Raw genomic sequence first — 24,048 nt, forward strand, 5'->3', positions numbered from 1 at the left:
CACTGGAAAATTAAATCTGATTACCATCTTCGTGTCACATCTTTGGTGTCACCGTTACCTACGAGGTGTTGTTCCCCAGCCACAGTGCAAATGGGGACGTGTTAAAGACCTTATGCTGCTCAGTGTTCTATGGCACAGCACCGGTGTGGTATCCGATCACTTACCACCATCAGGAATCAGGAGGCATGAACAGGGATGGCCCCTCTCCACGCCCCAGCGGAGGGGAAGCTGCCCGTGCTGTCCTTACGAAGCTACGTACGCATGATGGTTTTCCGGCCCTGCTCTCAGTGAAGGGATTTGAAAGACCTAAATCTAATGTTCTTAAGCCTCTGATGGCGAACCATTCGGGTACTAGAGCATGGCTAGTAGTGGGTAGCCAGAAATCCCTACCCAGTCTAAATTAAACAACACCTGAAACCATTAGAAAAAAATGTGTGTATTTTGAAGACAATTCAGGACAATAAAACAATGGACCAGATATACAGAGAGCGCCTTGTAGGCACCATACTCAGCATGAGCCAGCACTATTTACCTTGAGCCAGGCCACATTCAGACACTAGCTCTTCTTCTTTACAAATATTTAAATATAACCTAAAATGTGTTCTGTTACATATATAAAAAGGAAAACAAACTATACAACTCAGGAGTGTATCTGTTTTAAATAACTGCAGTGAGACCACGGGTGGGGCTCAAGTTTTTATCACCCCTTCCAGAAAGTCCTTCTCCACCATCTCTTCTATTTTTTGCCTGGCTTTGCTGGAAAATGCTTTGTGGTTCTCCATTTTCATGTCCTTGTTAGGGAAGGTGTTTGCGTAGAGGACGGGGCTCCCTGAGTGGCCTCCACACCGACTTGTGACTTTGCTGTTGAAGACCTGGCTGAGGACGTTGAAGAACGGCAGCAGCTGCTCCATGTTGCGCACGGTGCAGACGGTGAGCAGCAGGTGGCCGGGCTCCCAGCCCAGCGCTCTCCCCGAGGGGTCTTCCTCTGGGTTCTTCTGTGGAGAACAGTCATTGGTGTGTTGTGTTAGAAACAGCAGACGGACATAAACATCAGCAGTCGGTTAGAAATGAACACAGGTGATGTTAGTCTGCATTCAGGCCTGATGAAAACCTTGTCTCTTCTGGTACTGGGAATTGAACTCAGCACCTCGCACTTGCCAGGCAGGTGCTGTGTCACTGAGCTATACCTCCGGCCCAAAAGCCTGGTTTTTAAGGCCTTTCATACTCTTGGCTAATTTTATATGTAGGAGTCTAACCTGCCTCGTGTAATAATAATTTCCAGCCATAATGCACAGGTAAGTATAATTAGAATTTATTTTAGTGATAAGGAGTCAATAGAAATGACAGGCTCCTTGATTTCTGGACTCCCACTACTAATACAACCAAGGACTAGGTCACAAATGGTTATGAAAGAATTAGGAAAGGACAGTGAGCTTCCTACATTAGCAAGCTAAATGGCCTGAACTTGCCCCAAGATGATAGCGGGGTCCAAAAGTGTGTTGTACCACAGAGAAGAGAAGGGACGCCCAGGAGACACTGCTGTTGCCTTTTTGGCTGTGCTAAGCAGGAAGGAGAGGAAGCTTGCCTTGGAGCCAGCGGAGCTGGGTTCGTGTTTGGCTGGGCCTGCTACTTACTGCATTGCATCCTTGGAGAGGGCATAAAAGTTCTGGGGGATAAAATGGGAAAAGCTACCTAATGGCAGCAGGAGAGCCAGATGAGAATGTATTTTGCAAACTGTCAACTAAATACAAGCACCAATACTTTGTTTGAGCTCATTTCAGAAACCAGCTAGAAATGTGGCAATAGTGGTGCATTCCTGTCATCTCAGCACTGTGAAGGCTGAGGCAGGAGGACTGAGAGTTCAGGCCCAGCCGGAGCTGCACAGCAAGTTCAAAGCTAGCATGAGCTACACCGCAAGACTGTCTCAAAGGAAGAAAAGCCAGCTGAATTACACAGCCATATGTATTGGTCTTTCTAGAGAAAGATGTAGATGCTTGTACTTGAACAAAATCACATAAAACACCACAATTAAAGTAAACAATGTATTATATAGAAAAAAGGAAAAAAATCATGATTCATTAAGACTTAGGAAGGAGAACCACTTGATTGACAAATGGAGTTTCTCTCCTAAGATCTGATGTTGTTGAGAAATTTCCACTGTTTACCTAATATTTTAATACCACCTACATCCTTGTGGAGAAAGATGCAAAATTCTTGTGGTCTCAAGGCTTGTCTGTTTGCGTTTGTGTGTGTGATGCTAGCAGTCGAAGACAGCATGTTAAACACACACTTGACCACTAAGCGATGGCCCCAGCGTTGTCTGCTTATTGTAAAGCCAAGTGTTAATAAGAGACTCTAAGAAAACAGGAAAAGGTCATCTAGTTCTTTATCTCTGCCCTCCTAAGGCCCCCCAGATGACAAAAACTCAACTGTCAGTTTTCTTAGTAATTATTTAAACTCTGATCTAGATGATAGTATAGCAGAAGTATCATGCACTGTCTTAATTATGGCGCTGACCTTTGCGTGTCTCTCACATCAGCAGCTGTCAGTACTGGCTAAGCACACTACTGCTGTTCCCCTGAATCAGACTACAACTTCATCGTCTATACCAAAGGGCACAGGGATGAATTTACCTCTGAAGGAGAATCAGTAGTGTACTGCACCCTCTATATAGTTTGTTTATAAATGTAAGACAACCATGGCTTGACTTTTTATTTGTATTACCTATCAAGAGGTGCTTTAAGACAGGGATTTTTTATTTTTGCAAGCTCTTGACATGAGCACAGTTTTGGTGATGATACTATTTTATTTTTATTTAATCTTGTATCTTTATTCTACTTATTCGGTACAGGATCTCGCTGTGCTCAGACTCCTAGTGATTCTCCTGTCTCAGCCTCCTTTAGAGGCACGCGCCACCACGCCTGGTTTCGGTGGCTGGCACAGCATGCAGGTACCAGGGATTGAACCCGGGTCCTTGTGCTTGCCAGGTAGGCACTTGGATTGCTGAGCTATCTCCTCAGCCCAATTATTCCATTCTTTATCAGAATTATACTGTGTCCTCCCCATTAAAGTCAAATGTTCCCATACAGAATTCCTCCTCTGACTTCGTAGCCCACACATGGAGCAGGACTTCCTTCCTGTTTACCTCTCTTGAATCTGATGAAATGCAGACCTGGGTTTTGTGTTTCACTATTGGGTCCAGATGTGGCAGCCTTGCTGCTGCATCACAAGCATCAAACAGCCACCCTCACCTGATGTCTGGCCATCTCCACTCCCTCCACAATCACTGTCTTAAAGTCCTCCTCGTCCTGTGGAAGGAAAGAGAACTCAGAGCCTTTGTATCATTGAAAACTGCTTGGCCTTGAAGACCTTGTTTAAAGAGTGTAGGAAGATGCTTCCCCATCAGAGTACCCTAGTTGTATTACTGTGGGGCATGGCTTCTGGGAACCACCTGCGTGTCCTTTAGATAAGGGAGAGGTCTTCTGAGATCCGGGAAGATCTCAGAAGATCTCAGATGGCATGTGTCTTGGGGTCATGTGAAATGACGCTATTTCTGAGTTTGTCATGACTACTTTTCCAAGCCCTGTGATAGCAGAGTAACCATGTCCATTCCTAAACTAAATCCAGCGTTCATGCACATCTTTGTCCTTTTATTTAGCTCCTAAAGAAGCACTTGGGATTATACAGCGAGTTCTAAGAAAAACCTCCTTTTTAATCACATTCTTCCATTTCAGTGTATAGTATGTTGAATTCAGTTTAGGAACTGCTTCCTGATTGGAAAAATTTCTGATCACACAAAGCAGACACTACAAACTAAACCTCACAAAACTTACATCATCCCAAAACTGTAGTTTATTTTCAAAAAAATTTAATGCAAAAAGTGACAAAAGATTAATAACAACAAAGGCCCAATAATGAGTGTGGCAGTTTCATTAGTCTTGTTCTTGGCAGAGGTATGCAGTAAATTAATGTGATATGAAATGACCGAAGTGTAGCCTTCTGTTTGCAAACAGTTCATTTAGCAAGCAGAAGCCTAGTGCCCTGCGGCGGTGGCCGCCTCTCCAACGCCCGTGTGGCAGCGCTCTCCAGAACCATGCAGTGAACGGGGCGCCACTACGCATTTCACAACCTTATTTTCCTGCAGTTTGCTTATTTACGATACATGTTTTAAGTACATTTTCATCGTTAAGCCTGAAGAATATCTCCTAAGTAGAAGCTTTAAATTTTTTTGAATCTCTTCACTACCTTTTCAGTAGGTAATTCTTAGGGTTTTAAAAACTGCAGGATTTGCGGAGGAGGGCTTTGAAAACTATTAAAGTGGGACATGTTCAGTAGCAACAGTGGAAACTAGAAAATACACATTAAGGTCAAGTGTTGTTTGATGAGACACTTCAGACTTTTATGGGTATACTGGGCAGGATAAGGAATAGTTTAGGTTATAAGCAAAAAAAGAAAACGAGCTTTTAGTATGTACATTTTACTTCACAAATGGACTGCTAATTTCTTTAATCAAGGTTAGCTGATTCAATTCTAATTAAATGATCCTGTCAGTTTATTAAAATTTAAAATGTATAATCTCTTTAATCACTATTGTTGAAGTCAATCTGATATTTATTTTACACTTCCTTGTAGAATTGCATTTTTCTCAGTTAACTCACACCTGTTTTTCATCAAGGTGTTCAGAGGAATACTGTAGGTGCACTAAATTCTTAAGGTTTGACATAAGACCCTTCTAGGACTACGTTGCTAGGTCTTACCTGGGTAATCATGAGGTTTTTACTCTGAGAAAAACATATTTTAAGATAGATGTTATTAGCATACAAAAGACTTTTTAAAAAATGAGTACTGGGCTGGGATTTAAGCATTTGCCTAGCATGTACAAGGCCTTGGTATCAGTCTCCAGAGCTGAAAATCAAATATTTCCTTTATTTTTTATTTCTTGAGATGGGTAAGATCTTGCTAAATTGCCCAGTCTGGCCTCAGACTTGCAGTTGTTTCCACCTCCTCCACAGCTGGGCTGACAGGCATGTGCCATTGTACCTGGCTATATTTTTTTAATGTTCATAAATACTAGGTTTATATCAGTTCTGAAAGGTAGGGGCTTGTTTGCAAAATAGCTCAATTTGACAGCATGCTCAGTGTCCCAGCAACTGTTTAATAACAGCTTGGCCAGTGTGAGTTACTTCCTGCAGCATGCAGCACAGCAATCCCTGACTTACTGACGTTCGAGCGGCAGCGTCTCACAGGCGCACACGAGAGGCCCGCTGTGCCAGGTGCACATGAATCTGACAGGAGCATTCTCCCAGAACGGAATTCAGTTGTAAGTTGGGGATTTACTGTGATCACATAATCTAACAATACAAAAGTAAAATGCGACATGCAGGTAATGAAAGCATATTAAAAAAGAAATTAATACCTTTGCCCTTTTCCGGAGAAGTTTTGCTAGTCGTACCACATAAGGTTTAAATTCGCGTTGATGTATGCCCTGCCTCCTGACTTCCAAGCCCGAGTCATCCGAGGCTTCTGGAATAAAGGCCCAGCGGTACCTGCGTGTGGAAGAGGTCACGTCATAAGTGCCTTCGTGACAGTCACTGTAACCTGAGAGCGTGCAGACGCCACCTGTGCCACCGCTCCTGGCCTGACACCTCAGGTGGCCTTTTAACCTCTGAATCTTTGCTTGATCAATAAAGGTAGCTTTGAGGGATGATGACATGTAAACCCAGAAGTCCGGATTACTATTTTGCACAAGCACAGAGCCAATAACTATTCCACTCCTTATTAGTTAATAGGCAAAAACTTCTTAAAAGGAAATGCTTTTGTGTAGTTTACTATCTCTTTGTACTACTGTAGACTGATAAATACCTGATTTTCTAACATAATTGACTGAATGTTCCTGAAAAACAGTAAGTAGGCTCAGGACTGAAAATTTAAATATTTAAATAGGACTTGTGCCACACCTCCTTTATATTTTTGGTTTTCTCCAAATATTTCACTATGGAAAAATTTCAAGTAATATAAAGGAGATAAGAGAAAAAAGTTGTCTTTCAGCCACCACAAACCCATTAGTTTCCTGTACTTCTATGGAAATAGTTTGTCATGGAAGAGCATATATATAGGGAACCCTTTTCCCCCAACTCCCCTTTAGGAAAAATAAACATTTTCCTGCTTGTTCTGACCTAATTACATATCTTGGAGATCATTCCATATCATGCTAAACCCATTTTTCTAAAGTGACATGGTATTCCACAGATTTAACAAAGTCTCCTAGATTGTTCTAGTTCTTGTTGTAAAAACAAGTGCCATATAGCACACGCTACAGATAGAAAAATTTTTTATGCATGTTAGGATATATAATGTTAGGATAAATCCTTAGATGTAGCAGAACTGTTAAAGAAAAAGTACATTTACATTTTCAGTAAATACAACCCTCTGGAGAAGTGAATAACATCAGTGTACACTTCCAACAAAAGTGATTCTTTTAAGAGTAAGGCAAAGCAGTTCTTGGGTCTTTACCATTCTGATGGCTATCTATATGGGTTTTTTTTGGGAGGTACTGGGAATTGAACTCAGGACCTCGTGCCTGCCAGGCAGGTGCTGCACTGCTGAGCTACATCCCCAGGCCCTATAATTTTCATTGCAGTTTCTCATATGATTACAGCTTAGCACTTTTTATTTTTTTATACATTTGGTACAGGGTCTCACTGTGTAGATAGGACTATAGTGATCCTCCTGTTTTCAGCCAAGTGCTGGGATTCTAGGCACGCCCAGTGTCAATCGCCATCCTAGCACGCCCCAGGGGTGAGGACTGGCAAGGCAGGCCAGGGATGGAACCCTGGCCTCTGCGCTCTGCTTAAGCAGGCGCTTTAGTCCGCTGAGCTATCAGGCCGGTCCAGCTTAGCACTTTTTCGGTGTTAGTAGCCATTTTTCTCGTGGTGCTGCCGCTGTGTGATAGATAATAAGCAGACTGCTTGCCACTGAGCCACGTGTGCCATCATGTTTTGCAGTGACAAAATAACTCTGGTCCTTACCGTGGGAGACTTCAGGTCAGTAGCATACACAGCCAGAGTGCATCTTAAAGCACGGAAAGGCATAGTGTCTATCTCCTGCTTGCAAGCTTCCTGGCTAATTTTGGCCACTTCCACCTTTCTTACTCTTGTTATCCTTTTCTAAACTTTCCTAGGATTTGAATTTGACAGATACCCATTGAAATTCATGAAGAAGTAGATGGAGATGGCCTTCAAATGGGAAAAGGAATTAATCTAAACATTTCTACTTTTTACCATCAAATTTAATGAAAAGTAAGCAAATCTTGAAGATTTAAATATGTCCAAATAAAAAGATTGCTTACTCTTTATCTTAACGGCATTCCATGCTACAGTGTAACAGCATCTTATACTGTATAAATGTTTGATTTGGGGCACAGATTCTCAAGTTTTAGCTACATTTTTATTAGAACGTCATAGTTTGCCTATTTCAAGATTTAGATATGGAAAACTATTCTTAAGTACTTTTAGGCATTATGAGTATGGCATAATCGGCATTTGCTTACTAGTTTTCTCCCTACTCCTTTTAGTTGAGTTCACTATCAGATGAAGCAGCCCTGCGCATCTCTCGTCCTCTCTCCGCAGTGTTCAGCCAGGTAGACCTAATCACCAAGTCCTTTGCCAGCCCCTTCTCTCAACAGCCTGCCTCTGCACCTCCGATACCGCCTGCACGGCCTTCACATGTGCTCCGGCCCTCACTCAGCACCTCACTTCAAAAAGTACTCTCAGGGCTTGCTCTGAATGAGAAGCTGGGCGAGGTCTCTCGTGCTATTACTGTGACGTCACATACAGCACGGCTCAGCTGTGTGACTGCTTCGCTGGGCTTGAAAGGCTGTGGTCCCGTTCCCCTGTGCTCCCCTCTGCATGGTACTCAGTTCATTGATTCAAGCCCTGCTAACATAGCCACACCAGCCATTCTCTTCCAGTAAATGTGTTCTCCTATCCTTTGCCAAAAGAAGTACTAAAAATATTTCAACTTTAAATTTTTAGTGACAGATGTTAATAACCAAGGTAAATGTATTTTCAAATCTGCCTTCTTAATGGGTTTTCAATGCTTTTACTTACATCTGAAATTGAGGGAGATTTTCAGAGGGCAGTGCTAGAGCCAAATCCAAAAATTTGCAGGCAGAGAGATAAAGGTTCAACCACCGCTGGCTGTTATATGATGTGGAAAAGCCATTGCCTCCCGTGTAGGTGGTTTCTAGGCCAGCTACAGAGGGGCCTGAAGTCCTGTAAAGAAGACATGGCACTGTCAGTAGCTGGACCCACTTGCTTCATGAGGAATTCTGGGACATCTGAACTACCAGCCAGTATTTTCCAGTCATTCTGATTAAGTGCACCAGTAATTGTTGCTAAATTATTGATCATGATACTTAGTTTTGCTGTGTCAAAAAATTCATGCTTCTCTAATTTTTTTTTTTTTTTTTTGTGGTACCAGGGATTGAACTCAGGACCTTGCACTTGCCAGGCAGGCGCTTATTCTGCTGAGCTATCTCCCTGGCTCTGCTTCTCTGTAATTTTAAGAATATAAAAATAACATACTCAGTATATATACAAATAACCAGTGTAACTCATAAACCTTACTACTCTTCAGTTTCTTTTTGCAAGGCAGACATTTTCGATAGTAAAAAACAATTATCAGTACAGGAGACTGTAGACACATGATCTGAAAGGAACTTCTCAGTTTGTGAATTGAGACAAAACTTAGTGTGTAAATTAGGTTCATAAATAAATGCCCCCATGAAGAATAAAGTAGGTCATTATAGTTTAAACAAAAAAATGACATTGTAGAAACGTTACATTTAGAACATTCTAGATCTGGATACTTCGACTGCAAGTACCTCCTGTACTTCGCAGGGGACCAGACAGTGACCATCTCAATATGGCTCATGTTGCTGAAACAGTACTGTGCTGGATTGTGTTTGCATCTAGAGTCCGAAGGCTATAACTGCTAGTGTGTTAATCCAGTCTCAGGACGGAGTGAAAATACATTATATCTTAACATGATCAGTTAAACCATTGGACCATTCATACAAGATACTCAGACAAAATAGTATGTTCACTCTTAGCTGTGAGGAAATAGTATGCACACTCTCCAGAGGAAAATTCTGGATAACAGGAGGGTATTAAGAACTGCAAAGAATGTAATGAAGTAAGTTGCATATTACCGTGAAATATCTTCATCAGCAGTGAGTTCCTGCTCCATCAATAAAAATACCTGTACCTAAAGAACATTAAATAAGTGTTAAAAGTTTGTATTAATGGATTATGTAATCCTTTCAAGTTATCTTTAGGCTATATTTTTATTAATAAATTTTAGGATATATTCAAGATTTTTTTCTGAAAGGAAGACTTGAGTGTTTAGCAGCACAGAGCCTTGCTAACCATCTGGCAGAGTCCCGTGAGATAAAGGCAGATTTTAGTGATGATGGGACAGAGTCAGAGTCACAGTTACTAAAAAAAAAAAAGAAAAATGTAGTAGTAAAAAAGACCTTTTAAAAAAAAATTTGGTACAGGGTTTCACTACGCAGCTGGGTCCCCTAGTGATCCTGTCTCCGCCTCCCCAGCGCCAGGATTACAGGCCTCTGCCACCACGTCCGATTTTGGGTCAGGCACTGGATGTGGTACCGGGGATAGAACCTGGGTTCTGGCGCTTGCGAGGCAGGTGCTTAGGCCATCTAACTGTCTCCTCAGCACAATGCTGACTGCTTTGTGAGGCAATTATGAAGTCCGACTTTGGAGCGGTGGATTCCTTTCCCTTTCTCTCCTTGTCAATCCTTGCTGAATCCCAAATCATTCCTGTGAGGTGAGGCTGAGGATGGTGCTGACAGGAGGTCACTGAATAGTGCAGGTGACCTGGGAAAGCTCCGCAGATCCAGAGTGCAGAAATCTTCCTCAGTGGCTCTAGCACCAGCTTAGCTGGGGTAGGCTCTGCACTTCAACAGTGAATATATGCCTTGGCCAGTGTTAACAGTTTATGTGGAAAATGTCCCCCACAGGTCTTAGGCACTCGTGGGTGGGGCTGGGACAGTGCCTGAGTCATGCGGTGCCACTGCTGGCTTGTTGGAAGGAGGCGGGGCTCTGGTCTGAAGGTGGGTCCCTGGGGCAGGGCCTGGAGGGAGGCGCCTCCACCCTGGTCCTCCCTTTCCTGCTTCCCACCCTCCTGACAGTAGCAGCTGTCCCCTGCTGGACCCCCAGCCAGGCCTTTCTGCCTTGGGGCTGGGCAGCTATGCAAAGAACTGAGCAGAAAGAAGCCTGTCCCTTGCGTGGCAAGGGGCTGGTGCTGTGCTGCAGCGGGAAAGTGCCCCAGCCATCCGTCCAGTCCCTCAAATCCAGCTCCCTACTACTGTCACTACAGGAACTGCTTACGGTGAGAACCAGACCTGTTGACGTGGCCAGGGTAAGAGCGCAGGGACGCCGAACACCAAGCCGGCCTGCTGCACTGTTTCATGAACAGCTGGCCATCTGCAGTGCATAACTGAAAATTTACAAGCTAACTGTAAGGAGATGGAGCCTGACTCCATCTCTTTTTGAACTATAAAAGTTCTTAGTACATACACTGAATTTAGTCTCTTTCAAGATGAGTTTTAGCTAATAAACATGGAAACCGGTCACACTGTTCCAGAGTTTAGATTGTAACCTGACAATTGAAGTTGACTCACGAGTTCGGTGATCATGGTAGGCCAGAGTGAGGTAAGATGTTGTGGAGACATTCTTAAAAGTAATACTCTGAAAAACAGGAACACTTGAGAATGAAGAGTTGGCACCTGGGGCAAACGGAGACTTTCAACCAATCTCTCTGCAAGAAATGCAGTATATTTTCATTGCTGAAGTAGTCTGACTCATCATATAGTACTTTTGATCTAGTACAGTAATTCTAAAGCTATCTGAAGTAAAGATCCACCTTTAAAAAATTCCATGAAAATGACAAATATGTATCATTTTCTTACTAGGTACACTGGATTCTAGCAAATGATAAGTGTTTATCTAAATTTCTGTATTTATCATGAATAGGACACAGGATGGGCACTGGTCCATGGGCCATGCTTTGAGTCTGCATGTTATATTCCTGAAATCAGGTACATTACAAAGGGAAAAAGGGGAACTCACATTCTGGGAGAAAAATCTCAGGAGGGACAGGCCAACGGTCACATTACCAGGTTCCTGGTGCTGGAGGCTGCACAGTACAGGGACTGCACAGAAAATCTTTCCTTGTTCTTTTCTATTAGTGCCTGTTTGCAGTACATTCATTGTGGGGAGTTGGTATATGTACATAACACATCTAAATGATTTTTTTCTTCCCTCTCCCTACTCACTCCATCTCTAGGTTAAAGTTCATCGGCACTGTAAAGCGATTTGGTGGCACAGAAGTGCACTGTATTCTTCTGGATACAGGAAGTCACCAAATCTATTTAATGAAGATTATCAGAAACCTTCTATATCCCCCACATACTCTAATTACACCCTCCAAGTGCTTCTAACCACAGCTGAGGGGCTCTGCCCGTCTGTGTCCTCTCCTCAGGATGTATTAGCGTCTTGTCCAGAATGAAAGCACTACTGTGTCTGTCCACAGTGAAATAGTCGTGTTAGCCTCTAACATGAATTCCTGAGGACTATGAACCAAGCAACAGACTACAGACCATATTCAGGTGACTCCTACACATTCAGTCCTGGGTTCCCTTAGATGCTGGACATACGTTTTGTGGTTTCAGTAGGAAATTTCTGATTATATGCAAGGTATGTTTCACACCAAATTACAACTTAGGGGAAACTTTTGTTAAGAAACAAAGATCCCTGTACTTCAGAAGATAGAATAAAAGAAGTGCTTTTAACTCTTTACCTTGTATATCAGGTAGGTATTTCTGGTATTGGTCAATTTCACTGCTAAAAATGGCAAAGGCTAATCTTTTGAGAAGCATGGCTCTCTGTTCCAGCTCCACATCTCTGTTTGCAAAGAGATTCAGTGAACTGCTTTGAGCCACGGCAACTCGGGCTAAAGAAAAGACGCGAGAGAGGTGATGACACACACAGTCATTTAGTCATCTGTAAGATTTTTCTGTTACTTGTTTTTAAAAGTAGGTAGATGTCCAGGGACACTAGAGAGAGTGAGAAGAACATGGGGAAGAGGACACAGGACACTCTGGCACAGGAGAGCGGCAGACAGATAAGCACACACGTGCCAGGAGGCCAGGAGTGGGGACTGTATTGCGGGGACAGAAACACTGACAACTGCGGCGGTAGGTGAAATTACTGATGCTATTTATGAAACTTCCGTACTTCATGCTGTCTGCTTAGATCCTTTGCCTCACTCCGCAGCATGGCTTCAGCATGGCTTTAATTTCACACCAAATATGAACTCTAGCTGTTTTTAAAAAGTCTTATCATAGACAGCCCCACTTCTTTCATAATTTTTTATTCTCTGAAATCATTTTTTATTTGACTAAATGAACATAATGCCTAGCCCACTGTTGTCTTTTAATGAACATCTGTTGAATGAATTTGAAACTTAAAACAAGTTTATGAAGCTGAGCAAAAGTGATAAAATAATGCTTTTTCCCATAAGAGAAGACTGTACCTTGGGCTACAGAATGTATACAGCGTTTATCGGGGCATGGTGCTATATGTGTGAAATCCCAGCGTGCTCAGAGCTGAGACAGGACTGCAAGTTCAAGCCTTGCCTGGGCAAATTAGTCACCTGGCAAGAACATGTCTCAAGAAAAAAATAATAAAAAGGGCTGGGGATATGGTTCAGTGTAAAAGCCCTGGATTTAATCTCAGTACTGAAAAAACCAAACCAGCCACACAACACAAAATCCTATAGATGGCAGACAGTTTCATTGCTATTTCAGTTAGTTTAGTAACTTTCAAATCATTTTTTTTAATTTGTGTGTGTGTGTGTGTGTGTGTGTGTGTGTGTGTGTGTGTGTCCAGCTCAGCCCACCAGGGAGTGGGGCTGGCTGGCATGTGGTGCTGGGGGATTGAACCGTGGTCCCTGTGCTTTGCTGAGCTTGTTCTAAGTAGGTGCTTTAGACCACTGAGCCATCTCACCAGCCCTTTCAAATCATTTTTAAAAAATACTGTTTTTTCTCCAGAAGAACATTAAAGGGAGCCCTAATGCAGAGTTATGGAGACTAAGGAGAAAGCGATGGAGAGGGCAATTCTGACCTTGGCCCCTCCCTTCCTTCAGAGGACCAGAAACAGAGCCCCAGAGCTTTAGGGTCTTCACCTGTCTGCCTTTGCAACTGTCATTCAGCAGTTGTTAATGAAGCCTACTCCATGCAAGGTACAGCACTATGCTGTATTCTGAGAAACAATTTTGAGCCAATGTGGATATGGTCCCTTCCACTAGTTGCCCCAAAAAGATAATTTTACCTCTGGTTTATCACTAAGTTGCCCAGTGTAAGTTTTAGTAATATATTCTCACAGCATACTGTGCACTTCTTGATAACTAATTTAGTAGTTTCCTAAAGAACAAAGTAGTAAGAACGAATCATGCACAGGAAAGTCTTCATGTGCACTGTCATCCCACAATACTTACTCATCAAATCTCTAAACGTTGTCTTATCATGGGTCATCAGATTATCCATAATAGCTCTCCAACTGTAAAAGAAAAGGGTTACAGTATGTAAGTTTGCTCTTGTTACTTGCTGCAGCAGGGTGGGATAGCAGTTGACTGCAGTTGTCTCTGAGCTTTAAGAGCTACACAGTCTGCTACTGCATCAGTGAGCAGGACGACTTACTGGTTAACACAGGAGGCATCCATCTGAAAGAAGCTGGGGTCCATGAAGAGGTCAAAGGCTTCTTTCTTCCAAGCTCTTCGTGTGTACTGGTAGCCACTGAGACTGCTGAGGAGCTGGACACAGGCTCGGTAGCTAGGGGCGTTATGTGCACTGAAAGGAGAACACCATGTGTGTTCCCATTCACCTCAGAAGCCTGACACAAGGACATGCAACAGCACCATCGAAATACTGCTAGTTAGTGCTTAATTCCAAAAACAGCAATGGGGAAACAACTTGTTCCTAACAGGCTATGAATTAATTTAAATCTACTTAAACTATAAACAACTTGTTTCTAAAAGGCTATAAATTACTGTAAATCTATGTAAGTCATAACAGTACCTGTGATTTCGGAGGTAGGGCACAACATAATGCATAATGTTTACAAGTAAAGGAATAACTCGCTCCTTTTCATCGCTATAGAAAACCATATCCAAAAGGTGAGCCAGAATCTAAGACATGAGAAATGAAGTGCAATAATCAGTAAGTAGAAACTGACAGCACCGAGGTAGTAATGCTCAGTTTGTAAGAAAACTTAGCTGCCTTAAAAATGAGAATGATTTCAATTGAGATCTCTCTAAATCATTTATATTAAAAATAGATTTCTGCCACAATCTATTTTTTGTCCATTATAGCTATAGAGTATAAATATAGACAGATTTTGTTATTTCCAACAGAGATAGGGAAGTATAAAAAAAGAGGTACAGAATCTTCTAATGTCACAGTGAGTAAACAGTGGACTTAAGATTACAAACTCTGGGGGTTGGGGGGATGGCTCAGTGGAATAAGCGCTTCCCTGGCAAGTGTAAGGGCCCAAGTTCAATCCCCGGTTTCACCAAAAAAACCCCAAAAAAACAAAACAAAGATTACAAACTCTGTTCTTTTCCCATTATTTGGTTAAAAGGAGTCTATGAAGATGTTGCTAACTTGTAAAATCTTTCACAGTGTAACATCACTACTCCACCTCCTTCCTCCTTATCATAATGGAATACATAAAAGCAGTTTCATTTCTTAAAATTTTTTGAAAACTAATGTGCAGGGAGAACAGTGTAAGAGTAGCTAACATTACTTTCACTAATGTTAAACAAAATTCAAGGCCAGAGCTTTACATTCGTTCATGCTATATAGTGATTTCTAGAAAAAGAATAATTTTTCAAAATAAAACTTCTCTGTAACAATACTTTGGGGCCGGGGAGATGGCTCAGCGGAACAAGCGCTTCCCTGGCAAGCACAAGGGCCTGAGTTCAATCCCCTGTTCCACCAAAAAGCCAAAACCAGTACTTTGCTGGGGCTGGGGAAATAGCTCAGCAGTCTGAGCACCTGCCTGGCAAGCGCAAGGACCTGGGTTCCATCCCCGGCACCACACGCCCAGCTGATCCTGCCCCTGCTGTGCTGAGTTCGCCACCAAAACCTGGTGTAATGCTGCACGCCTATCTTCCTAGCGCTGGGGATGCTGGAGCAGGGAGATCACTATGAGTCTGAGCTGTGTAGTGAGTCCCTATACTAAATACATACTTTTTTTTTAAAAAAAAATACTTTGCTTATGTTTTGCTATCAAACTTTACTTACAAGTTCTTGTTAAATAAAACCTTGATACTGCTTACCTCAGAGAGCAGCGTCAGTGCGTGGACGCTGTACACGGAGGGGGTTATGTTGGAGGTTTCCATGGCAGGAGATAACATATCTACAGATGAGAAAAGACAGGTAAGTAAACACTGGTTAGTATGTTCCCACTCAAAAAAAAAAAGTTATTTGCTAATAATGAGAAAAGGGATCAATTTATGATACTCATGGTACTATAAGAGATGACTTATTTTACAGAAAACAAACTCAATGCCCGAGACAAATACCTTCAACATCAGATTCCAAAATGATCCCATCTACTTTTATTTTTGGAGAAGGCTTAACTTCTAGGTTTCGTCTCAGCCAAGTTGTTTGCTCCAGAGAAGAACCAGCAATGGCACCAATAGCGTCCACTATTTTATGAGTCACATCCTAAAGACACAAGGAGAAGCCACTGCCTGGTACGAGTGCACATTCCCACATGCATGCGTATTCATTAACTTCTAGTTTTTATTTTCTGACATGAGATATTTTACAAGACACTGCTTATTTTTATAGAAGGTCAGGAGTTGGGAGAACTTCATTGATTATCTTTTATGGCCCTCTTACATGCAAGTTGATGACAAGGAGAAACACAGTTGGGCATGCCTTACCTGAAGGTCTCTTTGGTCTTTTTTATTTTCCAGGCTAGGGTTTTTCATAATAAACTCATTCAGAACCCTAAAAGACCACCAAAATAAAAACACAGAAACAAAATGTGTTAGTCTAAAGAAAATGACCCAATCTGGTTTCTCACAGTAAGTAGCTCTGTGGTCTCAATTTCTGTTTTTAGCATTGAATATATATTCAAATTTCATGACCCAACTGATATACCTAAACATGCATGAAAAGATAGAATGATGGGGGCCGGGGACATGGCTCAGTGGAATAAGTGCTTCCCTGGCAAGTGCAAGGGCCTGAGTTCAATCCTCAGGTCTGCCAAAAAAAAAAAAAAAAGATACAATGATAATAGCACCAACACTTGCAAGTTTTTAGTATATGTAAAAATGTTCAGTCTTCATTTTAATGCTCAGTCATATTAAGAAAATGAAACTGCAACCTTATAGGGGAAAGCAACAAATCACAACAGTTTCAATTTTTAATCAAATTAACCAGGATTATCTGGTGATTCAAGGAAAAAATAAGTACATGTGCTCCCTCTATCAGTCTTACAACTCTGAGCTAGACAGGCATGTAGTGTTCTTGTTTGATGGACTGGAAAATACCCTGGGAGAGGTCCACTTTTGGAGTGGGTGGGGAGCTCCATGTGGTGGCCTATGCCTGAGATCCCACACCTTGAGAGGCTGAGGTACCAGGATCTCGGTCTTGAAAGTCTGAGCCGTGTGCCTGGGCTGTTTAGCAAGATCCTGTTCTTACAGAGTGGAAAAATAGAGCAAGGGATGTAGCTCAGTAGGAAAGCCTCAGGCTCATTTCCTGGTGATGCGCAAGCAAAAGAAAGATAAGGGCTTAAGATTAGACACATCAGAAGTCTTTATGAGGCTGCTGTATTTCCAGCCTCTATGTTTCTCCGTTAAAAACCACGTACAACAGTCTAAGAAGAGCACAAACTTGCTTCCCACTTGGTTCACTGTATATCCAGTCTGATAAGCTGGTGGTCCTTGGTGGCTCTGAGTGAGGTCATCAGGCTGTCTGATGTAATACAAGGTTGGAGTAACATTTACACCAACTCTTCCTTTATGCCTGAAACAGTCCTTTTTAAAATAGTGTCATTTGAGGATCCTGTTGAAATACAGATTCTCACTCAGGCAGTCTGGGTAGAACCCGAAATTCTGTGTTTCAGCAAGCTTCCAGGTTTCCAGTGCTGCTAGCAGGTGGGGCAAACTCTGAGGAGCAAGGTCTTAGAGAAAGCGCATCCTTTTTTGTCACTCTTATCCATGCCATTTTCTGTTCATCATCTCCTCAAAAGGACTCCAGAAGCCGGTGCTATCAATGAGCACTTTTCTCTAGAAACTTCTATTACTGTCCACTTACATAGTACTTATTAATGGCCAGGGACTGTTCTACGAATTTAACAAATGTTAACTCCCTAACTCAACAACTTCAGAACGGAGGCACTACTGGCACTCTGACTGCATAGGTGGAGAGGTTAAGTACCTTCCCCAGGACCACAGAGCAGCACGTAAGGGAGCTGACGCCTGAGCCAGGGAGAGTATGGCTTCATGCCTTTGCTGTACCATCTCGAGGCTTGCCTCACTGTGCAAAGGGCAGCTTCTAAGCCACCTTTCCCCCTGCTACCTTCTCGTTTTTCTTTGTTCTCATGTCAAACACCTTCAAAGTTTCCCCCCTTACCCTTTGCCACTAACGTATGCATAAAATCGCCACCTCACAAGCTTCTCTCCTCAGTCACCAGTGTTGCCAGAGCAGCAGCAAACACAGCCTCTTACTATTCCTAATCTTCGTCAACCTCTCTAGAGCTGCTTATTGTGTCCTCTTTGCCAACTTGTTTCTGAAACACCGACTCAACCTGGCTTTCTGCTAATTTTGTTACTTCCTTTTCTGTCTGCTCTGTTGACTCCTTGTCTTGCTCGTTTAATCCCTTCACCACTAATCATACCCTCCCCATCTGAAAATGACTCCTAGGGCCAGCGAGATAGCTCAGCAGACTAAGTGCCTGCTTAGGCAAGCTTAGGCAAGTGCAGGGACCAAAGTTCGATCCCTGGCACTACATGCAGTGCCAGGCACACCCACCCTACACACACGTGTGCTGAGTCAGCCACAGAGTCAGGGCACGGTAGCGTATGCCTGTAATCCCAGCGCTGGGGAAGCTGAAAACAGGAGGATCACTATGAGTCCAAGCTACATAGTGGAATCCTGTAACAACCAAATACATGAAAGAAAAAAAGAAAGTGACCTCTAGCTCAGTTTCTTTCCTCTCCAGCCGCCACCTCCTACAGACTTGCATGAGCCATGTCCCTCTTCAACATGATTACTCTCGCCCACTGAGGTGGAATTCTTTAGCATCCCAAGTCCTTCCCTAACTAGCACCCATCTCCCTCTTCATTTACCCTTCCCACCATTCTACTCCCTGTGTCTGACCCTGTCACCTTCTTGCCTGTCTCTATACAGACCTCCTGCTCCTACCACATCTATACCCTTAACAACTATTCATTAGAAACCTACTATGAACCCATACCTGTGAACAAAAAACAGGTATTATTAAGTGCCTGCCTGGCAAGCACAAAGTCCCAAGTTCAATCCCTGGTACCACAAAAAACAAAACAAAACAAAATGGCATTGTTACAACATGACACTTGCTGATAAGTAAAGGTGATGGGCATTTGTCAAATCATACAAAGTTTTAACATAGGTCAGGAACTCCAAGATATGAAGAGAAGGTACATATTACACGCCTGCCCATGTTTGGCATCCAGTTCAGATGCTCCACTTCTAGGCAACTCCCCTTTGGGTGTGCTACTCATCCTCTCAGCCTCCTTCACCCTGTACCTCCCCACGCCAGGATACTGTGTGACAGCTCCACTTCAGCATTTCAGCACACCTACATGTTAGGTATGAATAGCTACACAGTTTTCTCTCTTCCTTCTTTGACAAGCCTTATATGTCTGGTTTCAATTAGTAGAGAGATCACACGGTCACCCAAAACGCTCTTATTCAGCAATATGCTTCATTCAGAATAGAGTGCCACTCAGCCAAGGCCTTGCATGTGCTAAGTAAGCGCTCTACCACTGGAGCCACATCTCTAGCCCTTTGAAATAACATTTTTCAGTGAAGTTACTTACCCAAGTATAAGAAACTGTCCAGGAGCTGGAAGACTCAGTTGAATAGAGTCTTTTAAAAGTATCAACAGTGATGCCCAGCTATCTACTAAGCTGGGTACTGGAATTCTGCAAGATAAACATAGTGCGTACATACAGGGCTATGACATGCTTTTTCTTTATATCATCCTAAGGATTCTAACAGGTTTTTTATTACTTATTCTGAAGCATTCTTTTACTGACCACTGCAGGCAACCAGACAATGAGCTGGTATGCTGGCACAGGGCAGGTTCCAGGGAACAGCCCACACGGCTGAGATATGCGTGTTCACCAGGTCACACGCTGTAGATGACAGAAGGCAGATGCAGCTTGCATGACACTATTCGCTCGCTCTCCTAAGTGAATAAAAGGCCCAAATGCTCAGGGCCCTCTGTCCTCTGGAGGCAAGAGCCCCTGATCCCCTGCCTTCTAAACTATGTCTTTTCATCTTTCATGTTTGCCCCCAAAACCCCCTATGCCACCCCTGGGTCAGGGACAAACTCTTACGCTGGTTTCCTAGACCATGGTAGAATAAAACTGAAGGCTTTACATTTTCTACTAATACATTTCTACTAATAAGAAGATGACTAAGTATATTATAAAGAGTACAATGTCTTAATCTAGAGAGTTTGCCTTACAAAGCTCAGAAGTACAACAGAACTGCGAAAGTTCTTAGCTAGTAACTGTCAGATACTCCCCACCCGCCCTGCCTGTGCATGCCTTTCTTCCCTGTGAGTCTCCACCTTCTGCCTCCTGCTAGGGAGGGCTTTTAGTCTAATCTGAACATCAGTTCCCACTTGGAAGGAAACAAATCAAAAATTTTGGTTTCAGCTTAACTTTAACACTGTTCTGTATTTAAATGCAGATTCTGGGCAATCCTTGCTCTAAGTTTTAATCAATCGGAGTACATGGGAAGAACCCGATTTTATAAATGGTAGTCATAAATCACACACAGATGCCAAACTTGATGATTAAAATGGAACTTCCTATAAGGGAGGATTAAGATTCATTTTTGTAAGTAAGACATTTATCAAAACTCAAATCCATTAAACTTCTATTCAGAGGGCTACTAAATATAAAATGGAATACCAAACAAGAAGACATTTCATGTTATTTCTGATACCTTTCTGAAAATTGGACTGCTGCATGCTCACTTACATCAAAATATTAATTCAGTGGCAATAAGCATGACTTTAAAAGTAGGTTCAGCTTTTTATTTGCATTTAAGTGATTTTCTTATGATTCACTGCTTTAACATATGGTCAGCACCTTTAGGTCTTTTGGCTTGTAGTTGTACAGTAGGGATATTAGCATATACATGATTTTGATTAATATAGCCATAAGTAATGTTTAGTTTCTTGCATTTATTTTAGTTTCAGGAAAATACACAAAAAATCTAAGCTCTTGAAATTTCTTGAAAGAATTCACATGCTTTTCCTCCTATATTTTTGACCTTTATACACTGTGAATGAAGCAAAGAGATCTAGTGATCTTACCGTTGAATATAAGCATAGAAAAACTGAAGCATGCAGACTTCCAGAGAAAGATGTTTCTGTAAACAAAAGAAATAAATTTTATAGTGAAAAATTCTGCCTTTGCTTTTTCATTGTTGTAAATACTCTATCTCATTACCAGTTTTTAATAAAAAAATCAAATACTAGTTTATTATTTTAAAAAGCCCATGTAGCTCTCTTCTACTTAAGAGTAAATCCATAATTGTAAGAGCTATTTAAAAATTAAAAATAGATGAAAAATTGTCAAGTTTTGTGCCTTACACATATCAAAAGTTAATATTCCACCAGTGACTCTGAAATAAAGATTCACTCTGTAAGCATCAGGATTAGTGTGTGTGTGTGTGTGTGTGGTACTAAGGATTGAATCCTGGGTTTTGTGCATGCTAAGCAAACACTACACCACTGAGTTATGGTCTAATACTCAGACATATTTTTACTTATTTTTTAAGTAGCTTATGCTTGGTGCTATCAGAATTAGGTAGAAATTTTATTAAATATGTATTAAGACTATCTCACTATACATATATGATTAAATTTTGGTTCATTCTTTTTTTCATTCATTAGAAAATTTAATATTTATAAATTGCCTCAATATATGTAAAGCAAGGGGAGGGGGAGATAGCTCATTGGCCTAAATGCCTGTCTGGCAAGCACAAGGACCCAAGTTCAATCCCTGGTACTGCATGCCATGCCAGCCCTGGAGCCCGAGGTGCACTGTGCCAGCCACCAAAACCATTCCTGGTGGTGCAGCACTGGGAGGCTGAGACAAGAGGATCACTACAAATCCGAGCTGCGTAGTGAGACTGTACCAAATAAATAAAAGATTAAAATTGGCAATACTACAGAAAATTTTCACGTGTCTCTTCAAGTTACATAGTCAGGCAAATAAGAAAACAGTGAAAGTATATAAAATTTATGCAGCACAACTAAATAAGGTTCATGGACATAAGGAATTTTGTACCAAGCAACTAAGATCTATACATATTGTTCACATGGACATGTATGTTCTTTAAAATTGACTTCATATTAAGGCACAAAACAAGACTCAACAGATTTCCAGGAATCACTATAATAATGACCACATTCTCTGATCATAACAGAATTAGCTTGGCTATTTGGTTCATTCTTAATAGCTAAACAATGGAGTCATTAAAGACAGTGTGAGTGCAGCATGTAATAAACAGAATATACCTCCCCTTGAAAGTGACACTGATGGCCACTGACATGAGCGCATTTGTTCTTTTTCAACCCAGCTACAGTATTTCCTAAAAGGGTTCCCTCTTATTCCTTAATGAAAAGTAATGGGTCTCACACATTCACGCTTAGCAGAGGTATCATCTGACGCACGAGCAGGACTGGCTTGTTTTTATAGCCCTTAATTGTGGCCCTCTGTCTCTGTCCAACATCATGCACAGCTGAGCCTGCACCTGTGTGCTAACCGGCCTATAACAGTGCTCCACAGGTGCTCTGAAAACAGAGTGGGAGTTAGTGACGCGTGAACACGGAGGCTGGGGCTTAGCTAAGTGATATGGTGCGCGCCTAGTGCTTTGGGTCCGGATTACACGCCCAACACACAATGCATACATACTGCAACCCCCCGCTGTGTGAAAACAAGTTTGTAAGAATGCTATTAACATACACAAATACTCTTTTTCTTTGGCAGTTGAAGAAAAAGATTCTGAAAAAGGAAAAAGGAGTTAACATTTTCAGTTCCATGTATTAAAGATGGGATGATGTCTAATTTTGGTTTGACTCAAAGTTGAATATTTGCAGTTGGTGGATCTTTTCTAAAAAATGCAATGTCTTCCTATTGCTTGAACCAAGGGCAGAAAGAGTAGAAGCCCACAAATTTCTAATCAACTGACTGCAATGGATGAAAGAATGACTTGTAGGCTTTGAAGTTCACCTATTTCGAGACACAGCAACATGAGTGGAGACTACGCTATTTGTTTTTGTAGCCCTTAGAGAGCTTACCATTGTTCGTGGTCAAGAAATGACACTGTCTAGAACCAAGGTTATGGTAAGCCTTGGAGGGGTTTCCACAATGAGGGAGCTGTGTAAACGGTAAACAAACACGTGGCCCTGGCTTCTGTGCTTTTCCTTTAAGTATTCAGGAAAATCTCCACTAAGAACTTGACCATACAGTTTCTGTGCACCTTTGATGTATGAATGATGACTGCTTTTCTCTCACTATAAGAATGATCAGCATAGTGACTACAGAGTGTGTGTGTGTGTGTGTGTGTGTGTGTGTGTGTGTTACAGCAGTGATATGGACTCTTATTAACACTCTGTACTGTGGTTAAAAGGTCAGTAATAGACAGAGAAATAGCTTACCTATAAGCATCATTTCTAAAACTGAATTGTAAACCAAAGCAAAGCAAAGCTTTCTCACCTTGTCCTTGGCTATGGCCGGGGGCTGCTTTACAACTTCTTTTACAGTCTGGATAACAGTTTCTGCTCTCATGACACTGATTGAGCGAACCAATTCCACTAGCAAAAGCTGTTCTTCACTGGCAGCAGGAATAACCTGGACAACACACCACCGTATTTATGTGTGCGTGTATAAAGCACCTTCAGAGAATTCACACAATTAGGAGAACATTTTATGGCATTTTCTTAATATAAAGATGTCACTTGACCATTTTAGGTGAAATTTATTTAAAAACTTAATAAATTAATGCACACCAATTAAAAATTGAAAATAAACTAGGAGAAAAGTCTTGTAGGAACAGATGGCAGTATCTTGTCTTGTCCACAACTACACTCTACTCTTGTGGGTATTTTCTGCTACTTCCAAGTAACATGAAGCATTTTCCCCAATTTTAAAAACTTTCAGACATTATTTACTGATTTCTTCAGAAAACAGATTTAACTTTCTTACATTTTCTTCTTTTGCCAACGAAATATACTTTTAACCCAGCATCCAGTGTTCGCAGGACTACTGAGGGCTGTGCTGTCTGCTGGACCCCCGCCGTCTCTCTTCTGGTACAACCCGTGGCTTTGCCAGTGTGACAAGCTGCCTCTTGTTGGTTACCGTCTTCATATTATATGTCTCACACGTTCACCCCTGAGTGTGCCAGTGACTGTCAGCCTCTGACCGCGCACTCGCCTTTGCCCCCTGCCTCCCGCTTCCCGCTTCTCGGAGCTGCAGCTTGTGCTTCACACTGCATGGCTGAAAACCCCTTGAGAGAAAGTCTGGCTACACAGCCTGCAGGCTCACACTACTTCCTCAGCGAAGTCCCACTGTCCCTACTAAGCTTTCATCATTGTTTTTTTGAATGGGACCAGCAGCTTTTCTTCTTTAGATTTTAAGATCTTCTCTTTATCCCCACGTTCTGGA

At 42.0% G+C, this 24,048-nt stretch overlaps 1 protein-coding gene across 6 annotated transcripts in view; it reads right to left on the reverse strand.

Moving 5' to 3' along the window:
- Positions 1 to 417: 417 nt before the first annotated feature.
- The window catches only part of Dopey1 (dopey family member 1), a 92,477-nt gene continuing 68,846 nt past the window's right edge, over positions 418 to 24,048 (reverse strand). For 2 of the 6 annotated variants that reach the window (XM_023712013.1, XM_023712010.1), the window contains exons 23-38: positions 23,101 to 23,235; positions 20,691 to 20,746; positions 19,180 to 19,284; positions 16,036 to 16,102; positions 15,670 to 15,814; positions 15,424 to 15,503; positions 14,162 to 14,271; positions 13,784 to 13,933; positions 13,582 to 13,643; positions 11,884 to 12,036; positions 10,706 to 10,842; positions 9,212 to 9,267; positions 8,109 to 8,273; positions 5,417 to 5,546; positions 3,252 to 3,308; positions 418 to 995 (exon numbers count right to left, since the gene is read on the reverse strand). In XM_023712013.1, the coding sequence (XP_023567781.1) occupies positions 690 to 995; positions 3,252 to 3,308; positions 5,417 to 5,546; positions 8,109 to 8,273; positions 9,212 to 9,267; positions 10,706 to 10,842; positions 11,884 to 12,036; positions 13,582 to 13,643; positions 13,784 to 13,933; positions 14,162 to 14,271; positions 15,424 to 15,503; positions 15,670 to 15,814; positions 16,036 to 16,102; positions 19,180 to 19,284; positions 20,691 to 20,746; positions 23,101 to 23,235 (1,914 nt within the window). In that variant the 3' untranslated portion in view covers positions 418 to 689. Of the gene's footprint in view, positions 996 to 3,251; positions 3,309 to 5,416; positions 5,547 to 8,108; positions 8,274 to 9,211; positions 9,268 to 10,705; positions 10,843 to 11,883; positions 12,037 to 13,581; positions 13,644 to 13,783; positions 13,934 to 14,161; positions 14,272 to 15,188; positions 15,318 to 15,423; positions 15,504 to 15,669; positions 15,815 to 16,035; positions 16,103 to 19,179; positions 19,285 to 20,690; positions 20,747 to 23,100; positions 23,236 to 24,048 lie in introns of those variants that run through there. The other 4 variants (XM_023712012.1, XR_002820473.1, XM_023712015.1 and 1 more) reach the window with 4 other exon arrangements.

This window comes from Octodon degus, unplaced genomic scaffold (genome assembly GCF_000260255.1).
Source record: "Octodon degus isolate 3935 unplaced genomic scaffold, OctDeg1.0 scaffold00022, whole genome shotgun sequence".
Classification (NCBI taxonomy): domain Eukaryota; kingdom Metazoa; phylum Chordata; class Mammalia; order Rodentia; family Octodontidae; genus Octodon; species Octodon degus.